This window comes from Amphiura filiformis, chromosome 11 (assembly GCF_039555335.1).
Source record: "Amphiura filiformis chromosome 11, Afil_fr2py, whole genome shotgun sequence".
In the NCBI taxonomy this organism is placed as follows: domain Eukaryota; kingdom Metazoa; phylum Echinodermata; class Ophiuroidea; order Amphilepidida; family Amphiuridae; genus Amphiura; species Amphiura filiformis.
This window is the reverse complement of record NC_092638.1, coordinates 26,168,298-26,186,352: the sequence shown is the minus strand read 5'-3', so window position 1 is coordinate 26,186,352 and position 18,055 is coordinate 26,168,298. Positions and strand designations below refer to the sequence as shown.

Below are 18,055 nucleotides of genomic sequence, written 5' to 3'. Positions count from 1 at the left end.
CCATAATTTTAAAAAACATTGAGGGCGTTCTCCTCAGCAAATGATAATATGACTAAAGTGTATAGGCCTACCTAATATGATAATATGACTAAAGTGTATACCGGTACCTAATATCCTTTTCATCTTTACTATATACAGGATGATGTCGACGTAGTAATGTTCGTCAATAATTATGATGCCGGTGTTATTAATACTGCAAGCCTTTCAAGACAAATATATACCCACACAATCAAAGGATTTTGTGTTCATCTGTCTACTGAGGATGAAATAAATGAGGTAGGATATAATCGGGGAGGGGGCGAGAGGGGCTCAGCTTATATTTTGGTAGGGCTGTGCGGCGCAGAGCATTTATGGAATTAAAGTCCCATTCAGTGATCCCAGCGCAAGTTTAAAAAAAATAAATCATTTATAAATTGCTTAAAAGTGAAGGATTTTCGTTCAAATTGTCATTTGGTATTTTTGAAATGAAAAAAAACAAACAAACAAAACAGCAGTATTGACAAAGCCCCGTTCAAATACATGTAGGCCTAGCTATATACTGTCGGTATATAAATTACAGATTTAGTCTAGTCACCAGGTGGCTTTGTCATGCACCTGAATGATTTATTTTTCTAGCCTATTTTGTAATCCTTAAAATCCCTAGTACACAAATTTTGTTGTTCCCAAAACAAAATATAATGATAATGATAATAATAATGATATTAAATAACAATAATAAACACCTAAAAACCAAGGATTGCCAAATCTTACCCTTCAGCTTTGCAACAACCCTGATGTTAGTTATATTGAAGATGATGTGCTGGTTCAAGCTGTGGCTAAAATCGAGGCAGTGCCATCATGGGGGCTTGATCGGATAGATGAACGAGATTTACCTGTGGACGGTAGCGCCGACTTCAAAGGTAAGGTTATTGTATGACTTCCGGGGGAGTCGTAAAAAATTACAGGGATGTGCCACGGGGTGCCACACAGACTTTCGGATGCCGACTTTTTATACCTACTTTTGCTGTTTTTGCTACCCATCAGTATACCAATTTTCACTTCACAAAAAATGCCCAAAAAAGAACCGAAATTTGGGCGCTTTTAGGGGCACTTTTGCCCAAATGCGCCCAGTTGGGCGCATTGATCTCCACTGAAAACCCACCCATCGATATACCAAAATTGCTGAAATGGTACCCCAAAACCGTGGCACATCCCTGTATACATTCAACCAAGAAGAATCCTCCGGGTGGCTTCCATCCATCATCAATAATATTCTTGTGATTTAAAAAACAGTTCCACTTTTTTTTGGTGAAAATGTTCACAAAGTGTTGGGGGATAAAGCGCACATCACATTATTAAATGCAAGCAGATTTCCCCAAAAAAAAAAAAAAAAAAAAAATCCACATTTTGGAGTTCTGCACCCCTTGAAAAAAAACCAAAAAAAATCCTGGCTAGTAGTAGGCCTACAGACTAGTTAGGCACCCGAAACAAATTTCTTCGATCTTTGGATCACCTTCGATGCTGCTTCTTGTTATTAATTAAAGGGGCATTTCGTGATCCACAGCCTCATCCCCCCACTTTTCCCAAAAAAAGTTGAGATTTTTACACCACTGGATACCTCTGGCTACATAATGTTTATGTACCAAATATTTCTTGCAGATTAATTCGTTTAGCAAAAATATCGCCAAATTTGAATTTCGTTCTGGTGCACCAGCAGTGGAGCAGTGTAATACACATAATCATGCAAAACTCACAAACGCAAAATCGGAATCAATTGAAATTTTGGAAATAAGCTTTTTTCATGGATATCTACTGAAAAATGTCATAAAAAGAGGATGCTAGGATCACGAAATCCTCCTTTAACTAACAACTAATTAATGCTCTGGCCATAGGCTTCAACATAAAAAGTCCACTGTGAGATATTTTCTCAAAATATCAGCTATCTCAAGAACCACTGAACCAATACTAGGCTTGTTTGTACTCATTTTGATGCATTATTCATGCCTTGGGGCTTGGATTGGCAGTAGTGAAAAGGATTTTAACATCAGGAAAGCCCAGGCATGGAGGGCCTGCAACAGCATGAACAGGATATGGAAGAGCAGCCTGCCTAGAAATCTTAAAACCAAGCTTTTCACCACCATAGTCGAATCAGTTCTGATGTAGGCCTATGGTGCAGAAATCTGGACAATTACATCAAAGATTAGGAAGGCGCTTGATGGTTGTTACACAAGACTACTGAGAAAAGCACTTAATGTTACCTGGCAGTCGCACACCACCAATAAGGAGCTGTACGGCAATCTCTCCCCAATCTATGAAAGGCTGAAAACAAAAAGGCTGAGATTTGCTGGACACTGTGCCAGAAGTGAAACAGAGGCAGCTTCCAGAGTTTTGCTGTGGCAGCGTACGCATGGTATAAGATCAAGAGGACAACCACGGAAGGACTATATTAAGCAACTAATTGAGGATACTGGACTAGAGAGACAAGACATTAGGAACTGCATGCAGAACAGAGTTGTGTGGAGAGCCATCAGAGGAGTCCGACTAGACAAGTCGACATAAGCAAGTAAGCAAGTAAGCAATTCATGCTGATTTCAAATATGGTCATGTCAATGTACCATTCAGAATTTTTTTTTAATGTTTTGAAACTTATCGTCTGCAGTAGTCACCCGCATGGAGAGGGTTAATAAGAATTAATGCTAAATTTATATGCCATATTTATCAATGCAGGCAAGTAACAATAGTCAATTTATAATTGATTTCATATATAATAAGGATCGACCAAGCATCGATGGTCGATCGAAAGATTGAACTTACTAATTTGTTTCTATTGCCTTACTTGCTTGTATAGTAGTGTAATAGGGGCATATATGTGTCTCTTTCCCCTCAGTCGAAGTAAAAAATATTGAAGGAAAAAACATTTGAAAAGGTTTGATTGGGAATCCTGGCTGGGAAGTCCCAATTCCAAATTTTCTGTTGGTGAATCACTAGGCCTACTTCGTTTATTGTATTTGTTTGTTCAATTACAGGAACTGGAGCAGGAACACACATCTACATAATAGACACTGGAGTCATGGGCAATCATCAGGAGTTTACAGGAAGATTTGATTGGGTTAATGGGTTTGTATCCTCTGACCTAACGGGAAATATTGGCGAGGTGAGGATTGATGCAGTGGCAGTATCACAGGGTGCATGCATGGGCAGTGGTGGCGCTACGGGGGGGGGCATGAGGGGAAAATGCCCCCAGTCAAAACTCTTTCCCCCCTGTTTCCCCCCAGTAAAAACAAAAAAATTACGAAAATTTCACCTTTTACCAGTAATTTTGCACAAAATTTGTTGAAGTTTTGCCCGCCCTGAAATTCACTTTGCCCCCTCAATGCCCCCCCCCCCCGGAAACAAATTCCTGGCGCCGCCACTGTGCATGGGAGAATTTCCCCCTAGTTAGCCATTGACCCCACTTTCCACCACCCTGTCAATAAAAAATCAAGGAACTATTAATAATTTTGTGTGCCAAATTTTAGAAAATCTTTCAATTCTTTGCCACCCCCACTCTAAAATTCAATTCCCCCATGCCCTCGCCAGCATCCAAATTGCAACTACTTGTCAAGGAGGGGTCAGTGCAAATTTGCCACTTCACAAATGGTCTGAAATTACTTCAGTAGGCCTACCCTTGATCGATGCAGAAAAACGTTTAAAAAAAAAAATTCGATGTTGAAACGAATGTCTAATCTCTAATCTCGAGCCAACTTCACCATGCTGTCTGAAAGCTGCTCTGATGTTCAAAATCGAATGGGGAATGGATTTTTTTTCCACATTTATTTTATTTCATTTTCATTTTAGATTTGATTTATGACTGATGGTAAGCATTTCGTGATCCACAGCATCATCCCCCCACTTTTCTCAAAAAAAGTTGAGATTCATTTAGCAAAAATATTGTGAAATTTTTGTTGTGGTACACCAGAACGAAATTATAACACATTGTCTATGGAGCAGTGAAATACACATAATGATGCATAACTCGCAAACGCAAAATCGGAATCAACTGAAATTTTGGGAATAAGCTTTTTTCGTGCATATTTACAACGTCATGAAAAGAGGATGCTAGGATGACAAAATACTCCTTTAATATTGCACATAATGCTACACAAAATAAATCACAAAGCATACAAATTTTTTCATGTGCGTCTTTGCTTTGTGACAAACTTTTAAATTAATGAGGCCTAATGGGAGGGTCAGTGACAATACCATAGGGGAGTCAAAAATATTCAAAATTTTGCGCACATTTCACTAGATGGCTTTGACCCCCCCCCCCCTTTAAATTTACTTTTCCTCCTAATGCCCCACCCAGAATAACAGAAAAAAACATTCTGGTGCCCCAGCTGGGGAGGGTGCTAATTAGGTCGAATACATAGAGCTAGATTTTGGGTGTGGCTTTAAGGTCATATGTGATCTGGATCATTTTATACAAATTTCATGAAAGTTTAGCATGTTTTAACATGTTTACAAGTTGACAGAGATTCCTTATTCCAGAAAAATACAGCACTAACATTTTTGGATTAAAAAATATGATCCTATTTAGCGATAAAGCCTAATACTTTAGTCAGTTCAAACTGGCAGTGAAAATCAAATTTTAATATTTAGTCAATTTTGAGAAATAGGGCCAAAAACATGCATTTTTAGTATGCTGTGATTATCAGGCAAAAAGACATAAAGACAAAATTCAACTTTACATGAAATATTTTTATTATGCCTTTACTCATGATTTTGAATGCTTAGACTAATTGTGTGACTACAATTGTAAGAAAACATGCAAAATTACATGTTTTGGGGCCATTCTCCCACAAATGGCAAAACAAAAAGAACTTTTATTGCCAGTTAGAACTAACTAAATGATTAAGTATTGCTATGTTTCATTTAGCAAAACAAGATAAATATTTTTTTAATTACAAAAACAGTGCTGTATCTGAAGTGGTGATTGCATTGATATATATTAATCACAGCGAGGGGGGGGGGTACTCAAGTTTGGTTTGGGTAGGGATGTGCCGCTGAGAATTTGGAAGTGGACCCATTGCTATCATAGGCGTAGATCCCGGGGATGGGGGATAAATCCCACCCCCAATATTTTACCAGGGGGGATAGTCCATACAATCATCTCCCAATGTTGATGCCTGATAATGGGTTTCTGACCAAATTAACCTCATATTTGTCCATTTTAGCCCCAAAAGTGCAAATTTTTGCGCACTTCGCGCACATTTATTCTACTTTTACACCATATTTCCTCAGTTTAGCTTCAAAATAGTAATTTTTCGCACGCTTCACGCGCAATTTTACCATTAACTTATTCTGTCGCCAAAAGGTGCTGGATTGACTATACTTGAAGAATTATTTTCCAACTCCATCCCCCCAATGTCAAAAAGAAATCTATGTCACCGATTGCTATACCAAATTTAATGCAAATTACCAAAACGTTTGGCAAATTTCAAAATTTTGGCTATTTTTGGAATTGATAAATTTACTCGGCCATATACTAAATTTAGTATGTAAGGGGTCATATGAAAAACCAAATGGATTAAAATGCCAGAAGCAAATGATACCCATTTTTGCGGCATGTCCCCATATGGTCATTTGCGATGGTGGCATTATTGGGGGGGTTAAGGGTGAATTTCCCCAAATATTTTTCTTGCCCCCTACTCCCCTATTTTAAAGCTTCGTCATTTGTACCGTCAGTACCCCGGAATCACATTTGATCTGAGTAAAGGTTAAAGAATGCATGATGTGTTGTACTAGTATTAGCTAGTATTTGTGCCCCCATCAAAAAAAAAAAGTTTTTAGGTAAGCAATTTACTGCCATGTCCTTTTTAAAGATGTTTCTTGTTTTTTCTAGGATTGTAATGGGCATGGAACACACTGTGCAGGTACTGCAGCTGGTGCATCATATGGTGTGGCTTACAGGGCAACAATACATGCTGTCAAAGTATTGAGCTGCAGTGGCAGTGGATCAGCGTCGGGAGTTATAGAGGGTAGGTTTAAACAATGGCGTGTAGCCAGGGGGGACGGGTGGGTAGAAGTCCGAGTTCCCCCCTTGTGAGAGGCTTTTTTGTTATTTTTAGCCATTTTTGCCAAAGTTTCCCCCCCCCCCCCCTGGAAATTTGCCTTGCCCCCCTCTGAAAAAGTCCTGGCTACGCCACTGGGTTTAAATGGAAATTTGTTCAATTTTGAACCATATTTCCCCCATTTTAGCTTCAATATGGCAAACTTTTATGTGCTTCACTTGCCTTTGTACCATAAACTTCTTCCGTTGCCAAAAGGTGCTGGATTCATATAAACACAGCCAAAATAAAAAGTCTCCACTAGTTCCATCCCCATTTAATCAGAGTCTGATGAGTTTATGGCAAAATAATTCATATACTAATTTTCTATACACTTTCCTTCGAAGGTTGATACCAAATTTGATATCAAAAGTTTAATCATCGTTAGCATAGTAAACGTTGTTTGGAAATTTGTGCAATTTTAAAAATGACATAGGGAATTGTATCACGTAGCGGAGCTAGCGTGAGTGCCAAGAATTACATCGCCTGAATAGGCCGGCATGTTAAAGGTTTACCCATGCATGTCCAAATGCAAATCAAATACCCCGCTCTTTCAATTGTGCGCATGCAAGTGTACAATGATTCCTGTACGGGTTGATTCAGGCCACATATATAAGCTGATACCATGCATCGGTTTTTGCGTGGTCAATTCGTAATTTGTCATTTTAAAAATTAATTACAAGAATTTCCAAACAACGGCTCCTATGCTCACGATGATTAAACTTTTGATATCAAATTTGGTATCAACTTTCGAAGCTTCTAAGGAAAGTGTATAGAAAATTATTATATAAATTATTTTGCCATAAATTCATCAGACTCTGATTAAATGGGGATGGAACTAGTGGAGACTTTTTAATTTGGCTGTGTTTAGTACTATTAATACCTACCATGGTTACATTACGTATCATATAGTATGTAACTGGACGCGTCACATATCATATAGACTAATATAAACTGTGCACTATCTGTTTTTGGGTCATTGCGTGAATTCAGACGGATTTGTTTGGACCTGTTAAAGTGTATTTCCCATTCAATGTTTTAATGCGCATTTGATACGCGATGCACAAGCGTGCAGGCTTACTTGTGGTGATTATGTACACTTTTTTGCATATGTACACAAAATGCAGGTTATTTATGTGTGTGATCATGGTGATTGGAACAATTATGCACTTTGTGATCAATGAATTGTGAGATCTTAATGACCTACATTTGTGTCCACATCATGTTTGGATCACATGCATCGCATTTATATCATGAGTTATGAATTTGAGGTTAGTTACTGCTCGCTTTGTATTATGAGGTTCTTTGTATCATAATTATTTGAGACTTGCTTGTTTTTATGCCCCAAGGCCAAAGCCTGCAGTGCATTCCAAGTTTATGAATATCTCAAAATTGAACACAAAGTTGGTAATTGTTCCAATCTCGCAAATTAATGACTTGCATTTGCATATCATTTATTAATGCGGTGTGTGTAATCACCTTGAGTAAGCCAGCGCACCTCCCGGCATACTTGTGCATCGTGTGTATTAAATACAAATTTAATAGTCTTTTTCTTTCAACATTGTTATTTTTATGAAGCAAATTTCTAAAATGGCGGTAATGAATAGCAATAATAAATTTCACGTAATGACCTCAAAACAGATAGATGCAGTCATTACTGTCTAAATCAATAACCTGCGTCTGATTGTGTGAATCAACTAATTGATTGGATGCACTTCCACAAGTTCCAAAATCTGCAAATCAAGTCACCTGTCATTTAGTTTTCATCATCATCATCTTCGTCTTCATCTTCGCCTTCGCCTTCATCCTCATCCTCATCCTCTTCATCTTCATCTTCATCTTCATCATCCTCTTCATCTTCTTCATCTTCATCATCATCATCATCATCATCATCATCTTCATCTTCATCTTCATCTTCATCTTCATCTTCATCTTCATCTTCATCTTCATCATATTCATCTTCATCATGTTCATCTTCTTTATCATCATGTTCATCTTCTTCATCTTCATCATCATCATCATCATCATCATCTTCTTCTTCATCTTCATCTTCATATCTTCATCTTCATCATGTTCATCATCATCATCTTCATCAATCATCATCTTCATCATGTTCATCTTCAGCTTCATCATTATCATGTTCATCTTCACCATCTTCATCTTCATCATGTTCATCTTCTTTATCATCATGTTCATCTTCTTCATCTTCATCATCATCATCATCATCATGTTCATCTTCTTCATCTTCATCATCATCTTCATCTTCATCTTCATCTTCATCTTCATCTTCATCAATCATCATATTCATCTTCATCATGTTCATCTTCTTTATCATCATGTTCATCTTCTTCATCTTGATCATCATCATCATCATCATCTTCTTCATCTTCATCTTCATATTCATCTTCATCATGTTCATCTTCATCAATCATCATCTTCATCTTCATCTTCATCATGTTCATCTTCTTTATCATCATGTTCATCTTCTTCATCTTCATCATCATCATCATCATCTTCTTCATCTTCATCTTCATATCTTCATCTTCATCAATCATCATCTTCATGTTCATCTTCAGCTTCTTCATTATCATGTTCATCTTCACCATCTTCATCTTCATCATGTTCATCTTCTTCATCATCATTATCTTCATCATGTTCATGTTCATCTTCATCATCTCATCTCTTCTTCATCTTCATCATCTTCATCAATCATCATCTTTATCATGTTCATGTTCATCTTCATCATCTCATCATCTTCTTCATCTTCATCATCTTCATCTTCATCATCTTCATCTTCATCTTCTTCATCTTCATCTTCATCATCATCTTCATCATGTTCATCTTCAGCATCTCATCATCTTCTTTATCTTCATCATCTTCATCTTCATCATGTTCATGTTCATCATTATCATCATCTTCATCTTCATCTTTGTCATCTTCATCATCTCATCATCTTCTTCATCTTCATCATGTTCATCTTCATCATCTTCATTCTCATCTTCATCTTCATCTTCATCTTTTTCATATGCATCCTCACATCTTCATGTTCATGTTCATCATCATCATCTTCTTCATCAATCATCATCTTCGTCATGTTCATCTTCTTTATCATCATGTTCATCTTCATCATGTTCATCTTCATCATGTTCATCTTCATCATCTTCTTCATCTTCATTATTTTCATCTTCATATCATCATCTTCATCATCTCTTCATCTTCATCATGTTCATATTCATCTTCATTATGTTCATCATCATCTTCTTCATCTTCATCAATTATCATCTTCAGCAATTATCATCTTCATCATGTTCATGTTCATCCTCATCATATTCATCATCATCTTCTTATCATCTTTTTCATCTTTATCATCTTCATCTTCATAATCTTCATTCATTATGTTCACCATCTTCATCTTCATTATGTTCATCTTCATCATCTTCATCTTCATCATCATCTTCATATCTTCATCTTCATCATCATCTTCATCATCTTCATCTTCATCATCTTCATCTTCATCATCTTCATCATCTTCATCTTCATCATCTTCATCTTCTTCATCTTCATCTTCATCATCATCTATATCATGTTCATCTTCAGCATCTCATCATCATCTTTATCTTCATCATCTTCATCTTCATCATGTTCATGTTCATCATTATCATCATCTTCATCTTCATCTTTGTCATCTTCATCATCTTCCTCATCTTCATCATGTTCATCTTCATCATCTTCATTCTCATCTTCATCTTCATCATCATCTTCATCTTCATCTTTTTCATATTCATCTTCACATCTATGTTCATCATCATCATCTTCTTCATCAATCATCATCTTCGTCATGTTCATCTTCTTTATCATCATTATTTTCATCTTCATATCATCATCTTCATCATCTCTTCATCTTCATTATTTTCATCTTCATATCATCATCTTCATCATCTCTTCATCTTCATGTTCATATTCATCTTCATTATGTTCATCATCATCTTCTTCATCTTCATCAATTATCATCTTCAGCAATTATCATCTTCATCATGTTCCTGTTCATCCTCATCATATTCATCATCTTCATCTTCTTATCATCTTTTTCATCTTTATCATCTTTATCATCTTTTTCATCTTTATCATCTTCATCTTCATAATCTTCATTCATTATGTTCACCATCTTCATCTTCATTATGTTCATCTTCATCATCTTCATCTTCATCATCTTCTTCATCTTCATCATCTTCATATCTTCATCTTCATCATCATCTTCACCATCTTCATCTTCATCATGTTCATGTTCATCTTCATCATCTTCTTCATCTTCATCATCTTCTTCATCTTCATCCTCATCTTCATCTTCATCTTCATCTTCATCTTCATCATCTTCTTCATCTCATCTTCTTCATCTTTATCATCCTCTTCATCTTCTTCTTCATCTTCATCTTCATCTTCATCATCATCTCCTTCATCTTCATCTTCATCTTCATCTTCATCTTCATCTTCATCTTCATCACCATCATCTTCATCTTCATCATCATGTGGATTTTACGTAAAATTCAATTTATTTAAATATTCTGGCAGGTATGGATTGGGTTGGAATGAATGCTCAATATCCAGCAGTGGTATCTATGTCACTTGGAACAAGCAGTGTTTATTCTCCCATAAACTATGCAGTGGCACGACTTCACAATGCTGGTATAGTAGTGAGTGTGGCTGCAGGAAACGACAACGATTTAGCATGCGGCAAGTCACCAGGTAGTGCTCCTGAAGTGAGTGTTTAGCTATTCCAGTTGAAATCCATACACCCCCCTATGGAAACATGATCTTAATCTCCCACACAGTGAGTGTAGATTTCAAATGGAGTCCCCCATTCAGGTAACCCATTTGAAGTTTACACTCCCTGTGTGGAAGGTTAAGGTCATGTTTTCATAGGGGTGTAAGGATTTCAACTGGAATAGCCCATTGTTTGTTCATGGTTGGCAATTTGAATTCCAGGAAATACCAGTATTTTCCACTTGATGAGTGGGATTGATTAGACCATCTCCCTCATCAAATATTGGGGAATTTACCCCCCCCCCCCAGTTCTACGTCTATGTGAGTAGTACCAGAGCAACAGAATGACATTGCAAAAATTGCCATTTTGAAATCGGGGAGGGTCACTCACTACTTGACTTGCTACGCACCCGCATTCAAGAAAAACGTCTAAAAGGGTATGTTTTTCACCACACAGCGTCATCAACGTCTTTTTGAAAAAGGGTACTTTTTCAGAAGGCATCGCCATTTAGGGGTCATTTTTTAGCCAAATCCTTAGACGTTTAGGGCTAGTAATATTATATTTGGAGTGAGTTTGCACTTATTTGATAAAAATCACTACTTTTTAATTGATTCTTGTTACCTTTGTGCATGTTTTCTTTATCTATAGGTCCGCAACATCAAAAAGACACCTAGGGTTGGGTATAAATAGTCTGACGAGTAGGACCTTTTTTAAGTTACCAGACTATACTCATTTCACACTATGATCACTATCTCACATGGTGCAAGAAAGACGAATCGCGAAAGTCCACCGGGAGGCGCGGTTAGTGTATTTTTGTGGTTAATCTTTCTTAAGCGATCAGAGTTAGAGTATAGTTGGTAACTAAGAAAAAAAACAGGTCCTACTCGTCGGACTAGGTATAAATTAGCTCATTTTCTTGTTTACGCCACTAGGGTATAAATTAGATATTTCTCAGTTAACACCATTTAGGGTATGGTTTTTGCATGTGCTCCGCAATTTAGGGTAGGATTTTGCATGTGTTTCGCCATTAAGGGCTGCAATTTGGTTATGTGAAAATTAGCCATTAAGGGTGCATTTCAGAGGAGGTCGGACGCGGGTGGGTAGCACTTTTGTGTGAGAGTGACCCCCCCCCCGGGTTTGAAATGAAAATGATAAAATATAATGTTAACCTGGAGCAAAAAGCTAAAACAGTAATATGAAAATATATGCATACAATTGTTGGAGGGACGATTGAATGGACCATCTGCATCATCAAATATTGGGTAATTTACCCCCCGCTGTTCTACATCTATGCAAGTAATATCAGAGCAACTGAATGACATGAGAATATACTCTTATTGCCAGTGGTGCATAATTTTCAACCCATGCATGATCGTGATAGCACATGAACATATTTTCATGATGCAGTGCCAGGGAACAGGACCGGGGGGCACTCAACTTTGGAAGTGACGGTATGTGCCTGTCAATAGGCCCCCTCTTTTGAAGTCAACTATACCCGATGACCCCCTTTTTTAAAAGTCATACCCGATGACCCCCCCCTTTTTTTAGTTGCGGCTACCCAATGACCCCCTTTTTTGGTTGCGGCTACCCAATGACCCCCTTTTTTCTAAATTTTATACTATAGAATAGCATCATAAAAATGCAACAAAATAATGCCGAAACTTTCAAATTTTGTTCCATTTTTTTCAAAATTATGCCGAAACTTTTAAAATTTTGCTCCATTTTTTCGAAATTTTCTACCAGATGACCCTTTTTTTAAAATTCTTATAGGGCCTACTCAATGAACCCTTTTTTCAAAATATTATACCCAATGACCCCCCCCTTTTTTTTTAAATAACGCTTTGTTACCGATAGGCCCCTACTTCAATTCGAGACACCAGTAGGCACATACCTGTCACTTCTAAAGTTGATTATGTTCTTTATATAAGACGAGTTAAATTTGCGTATCTTAAATCGAGAAAAATGGACATGTTTTTTATCTTTAGAAACTCTTCATATTTGCTGTGAAAATGCATACCTTCAAATGTCTGTAAGCAAATTAGTCACCTTAATTTTGAATTCAGGTCTTATTAAATTATTCTCTGAGTGTTTAATCATTTGTTTTCTTGTCTGTTGTCTTCTAGGCTTTGACCGTCGCTGCCTCAGATTGGTATGACACCAGAGCTTCATTTTCCAACTACGGTACATGTGTGGACTTATTTGCACCTGGAGTTGACATCTCCAGCGCATGGATCCCATATCCAACAAGTACTGCAACAATAAGTGGAACCTCTATGGCTTGTCCACATGTCTCAGGTAAGAATGAAACATTGAGTGGAACCTCCATGGCTTGTCCACATGTCTCAGGTAAAAATGAAACATTGAGTGGAACCTCCATGGCTTGCCCACATGTCTCAGGTAAAAATGAAACATTGAGTGGAACCTCCATGGTTTGTCCACATGTCTCAGGTAAGAATGAATCATTGAGTGGAACCTCCATGGTTTGTCCACATGTCTCAGGTAAGAATGAAACATTGAGTGGAACCTCCATGGCTTGTCCACAGGTCTCGGGTAAGAATGGAACATTGAGTGGAACCTCCATGGTTTGTCCACATGTCTTGGGAAGAGTGAAACATTGAGTGGAACCTCCATGGCTTGTCCACATGTCTCTGGTAAGAATGAAACATTGAGTGGAACCTCCATGGCTTGTCCACATGTCTCGGGTAAGAATGAAACATTGAGTGGAACCTCCATGGCTTGTCCACATGTCTTGGGAAGAGTGAAACATTGAGTAGAACCTCCGTGGCTTGTCCACATGTCTTGGGAAGAGTGAAACATTGAGTAGAACCTCCATGGCTTGTCCACATGTCTCAGGTAAGAATGAAACATTGAGTGGAACCTCCATGGCTTGTCCACATGTTTCTGGTAAGAATGAAACATTGAATGGAACCTCCATGGTTTGTCCACATGTCTCAGGTAAGAATGAAACATTGAGTGGAACCTCCATGGCTTGTCCACATGTCTTGGGAAGAATGAAACATTGAGTGGAACCTCCATGGCTTGTCCACATGTCTTGGGAAGAATGAAACATTGAGTGGAACCTCCGTGGCTTGTCCACATGTCTCAGGTAAGAATGAAACATTGAGTGGAACCTCCATGGCTTGTCCACATGTCTTGGGAAGAATGAAACATTGAGTGGAACCTCCATGGCTTGTCCACATGTCTTGGGAAGAATGAAACATTGAGTGGAACCTCCGTGGCTTGTCCACATGTCTCAGGTAAGAATGAAACATTGAGTGGATCCTCCGTGGCTTGTCCACATGTTTTGGGAAGAATGAAACATTGAGTGGAACCTCCGTGGCTTGTCCACATGTCTTGGGAAGAGTGAAACATTGAGTAGAACCTCCATGGCTTGTCCACATGTCTCAGGTAAGAATGAAACATTGAGTGGAACCTCCATGGCTTGTCCACATGTTTCTGGTAAGAATGAAACATTGAGTGGAACCTCCATGGTTTGTCCACATGTCTCAGGTAAGAATGAAACATTGAGTGGAACCTCCATGGCTTGTCCACATGTCTTGGGAAGAATGAAACATTGAGTGGAACCTCCATGGCTTGTCCACATGTCTTGGGAAGAATGAAACATTGAGTGGAACCTCCGTGGCTTGTCCACATGTCTCAGGTAAGAATGAAACATTGAGTGGAACCTCCATGGCTTGTCCACATGTTTCAGGTAAGAATGAAACATTGAGTGGAACCTCCGTGGCTTGTCCACATGTCTCAGGTAAGAATGAAACATTGAGTGGAACCTCCATGGCTTGTCCACATGTCTCAGGTAAGAATGAAACATTGAGTGGAACCTCCATGGCTTGTCCACATGTCTCAGGTAAGAATGAAACATTGAGTGGAACCTCCATGGCTTGTCCACATGTCTCAGGTAAGAATGAAACATTGAGTGGAACCTCCATGGCTTGTCCACATGTCTCAGGTAAGAATGAAACATTGAGTGGAACCTCCATGGCTTGTCCACATATCTCGGGTAAGAATGAAACATTGAGTGGATCCTCCATGGCTTGCCCACATGTCTCAGGTAAGAATGAAACATTGAGTGGAACCTCCATGGCTTGTCCACATGTCTTGGGAAGAATGAAACATTGAGTGGAACCTCCGTGGCTTGTCCACATGTCTCAGGTAAGAATGAAACATTGAGTGGAACCTCCATGGCTTGTCCACATGTCTCAGGTAAGAATGAAACATTGAGTGGAACCTCCATGGCTTGTCCACATATCTCGGGTAAGAATGAAACATTGAGTGGAACCTCCATGGCTTGTCCACATGTCTTGGGAAGAATGAAACATTGAGTGGAACCTCCATGGCTTGTCCACATGTCTTGGGAAGAATGAAACATTGAGTGGAACCTCCGTGGCTTGTCCACATGTCTCAGGTAAGAATGAAACATTGAGTGGAACCTCCATGGCTTGTCCACATATCTCGGGTAAGAATGAAACATTGAGTGGAACCTCCATGGCTTGTCCACATATCTCGGGTAAGAATGAAACATTGAGTGGAACCTCCGTGGCTTGTCCACATGTCTTGGGAAGAATGAAACATTGAGTGGAACCTCCATGGCTTGTCCACATGTCTCAGGTAAGAATGAAACATTGAGTGGAACCTCCATGGCTTGTCCACATATCTCGGGTAAGAATGAAACATTGAGTGGAACCTCCGTGGCTTGTCCACATGTCTTGGGAAGAATGAAACATTGAGTGGAACCTCCATGGCTTGTCCACATGTCTCAGGTAAGAATGAAACATTGAGTGGAACCTCCATGGCTTGTCCACATGTCTCGGGTAAGAATGAAACATTGAGTGGAACCTCCGTGGCTTGTCCACATGTCTCAGGTAAGAATGAAACATTGAGTGGAACCTCCATGGCTTGTCCACATATCTCGGGTAAGAATGAAACATTGAGTGGAACCTCCATGGCTTGTCCACATGTCTTGGGAAGAATGAAACATTGAGTGGAACCTCCATGGCTTGTCCACATGTTTCTGGTAAGAATGAAACATTGAGTGGAACCTCCATGGCTTGTCCACATATCTCGGGTAAGAATGAAACATTGAGTGGAACCTCCATGGCTTGTCCACATGTCTTGGGAAGAATGAAACATTGAGTGGAACCTCCATGGCTTGTCCACATGTTTCTGGTAAGAATGAAACATTGAGTGGAACCTCCGTGGCTTGTCCACATGTCTTGGGAAGAGTGAAACATTGAGTGGAACCTCCATGGCTTGTCCACATGTCTTGGGAAGAATGAAACATTGAGTGGAACCTCCGTGGCTTGTCCACATGTCTCAGGTAAGAATGAAACATTGAGTGGAACCTCCGTGGCTTGTCCACAGGTCTCAGGTAAGAATGAAACATTGAGTGGAACCTCCATGGCTTGCCCACATGTCTCAGGTAAGAATGAAACATTGAGTGGACTAACCTCCATGGCTTGTCCACATGTCTCAGGTAAGAATGAAACATTGAGTGGAACCTCCATGGCTTGTCCACAGGTCTCAGGTAAGAATGAAACATTGAGTGGAACCTCCATGGCTTGCCCACATGTCTCAGGTAAGAATGAAACATTGAGTGGACTAACCTCCATGGCTTGCCCACATGTCTCAGGTAAGAATGAAACATTGAGTGGAACCTCCGTGGCTTGTCCACATGTCTCAGGTAAGAATGAAACATTGAGTGGAACCTCCGTGGCTTGTCCACATGTCTCAGGTAAGAATGAAACATTGAGTGGAACCTCCATGGCTTGCCCACATGTCTCAGGTAAGAATGAAACATTGAGTGGAACCTCCATGGCTTGTCCACATGTCTCAGGTAAGAATGAAACATTGAGTGGAACCTCTATGGCTTGTCCACATGTCTCAGGTAAGAATGAAACATTGAGTGGAACCTCCATGGCTTGTCCAAATGTCTCAGGTAAGAATGAAACATTGAGTGGAACCTCCATGGCTTGTCCACATGTCTCAGGTAAGAATGAAACATTGAGTGGAACGTCCATGGCTTGTCCACATGTCTCAGGTAAGAATGAAACATTGAGTGGAACCTCCGTGGCTTGTCCACATGTCTCAGGTAAGAATGAAACATTGAGTGGAACCTCCATGGCTTGTCCACATGTCTCGGGTAAGAATGAATCATTGAGTGGAACCTCCATGGCTTGTCCACATGTCTCAGGTAAGAATGAAACATTGAGTGGAACGTCCATGGCTTGTCCACATGTCTCAGGTAAGAATGAAACATTGAGTGGAACCTCCATGGCTTGTCCACATGTCTCAGGTAAGAATGAAACATTGAGTGGAACCTCCATGGCTTGCCCACATGTCTCAGGTAAGAATGAAACATTGAGTGGAACCTCCGTGGCTTGTCCACATGTCTCAGGTAAGAATGAAACATTGAGTGGAACCTCCATGGCTTGTCCACATGTCTTGGGAAGAGTGAAACATTGAGTGGAACCTCCATGGCTTGAAATACGAGCGTACACTTTTGGTGGAAAAGGGCTCCTTGCCCCTTTTTTTCCCTTGCCCTCTAGATTTTCTCTTTCATTTTTTTGTCAGAGGACACTTTTTTCTTTCATTTTTTGTCGGGTGGGGGGGGGGCACTCTGCCACCCTGCTGGCTACGTTAGTGCCATGTATCATAATAATGATTCCTTCACATGTGTTTTGTGTACACAGGAGCTGCTGCCATTCTGCTTGGTAATAACAATGCACTCAGTCCTGATCAAGTGGCTAAACTACTTATCTTAAACTCAACACCGAATAAGATATACAATGCTCAAATTGCGACACCAAATCGTCTTCTTTACATTGGAGGTATGTTACAATGTTAATGTTAAAGTTTATACTGTGCTATTCTCTCTATGACCCTAGCAACAGTGAGCAGAAACAATTTCCTAAAAATTAGCTTAATTTTTTTATTCTTCATTCAAAATGTTGAAATAATATAAGTAATGACTGCCAGGAAGGGTTGCTGTCCATTTTAAGTTGAAATAAAAAAGGTGAAGTGAAAGAAACCCCACTGGTTATTTTGGTCATTTGACATGCAGTTCAATGGGAGAACATATTATCATAATTTTTAAATTATGATAATATGTGACGTGATCAAGGGGAATGAGTCACATGTCGACCCTGGTCAAAAATAAGTTTTACATTAGTTTCTAAAGAGGACATTTAGAGCTTTCCAAAATTGAAAACCC

At 39.2% G+C, this 18,055-nt stretch overlaps 1 protein-coding gene across 1 annotated transcript in view; it reads left to right on the top strand.

The window, feature by feature from the left end:
• The window catches only part of LOC140163592 (extracellular serine proteinase-like), a 35,662-nt gene that overhangs the window by 10,045 nt on the left and 7,562 nt on the right, over positions 1-18,055 (top strand). The window contains exons 3-9 of the mRNA XM_072186906.1: positions 139-276; positions 758-899; positions 3,006-3,133; positions 5,861-5,996; positions 10,635-10,822; positions 12,951-13,122; positions 17,535-17,672. Coding sequence (XP_072043007.1) covers positions 139-276; positions 758-899; positions 3,006-3,133; positions 5,861-5,996; positions 10,635-10,822; positions 12,951-13,122; positions 17,535-17,672 — 1,042 coding nt within the window. The remainder of the gene's footprint in view (positions 1-138; positions 277-757; positions 900-3,005; positions 3,134-5,860; positions 5,997-10,634; positions 10,823-12,950; positions 13,123-17,534; positions 17,673-18,055) is intronic.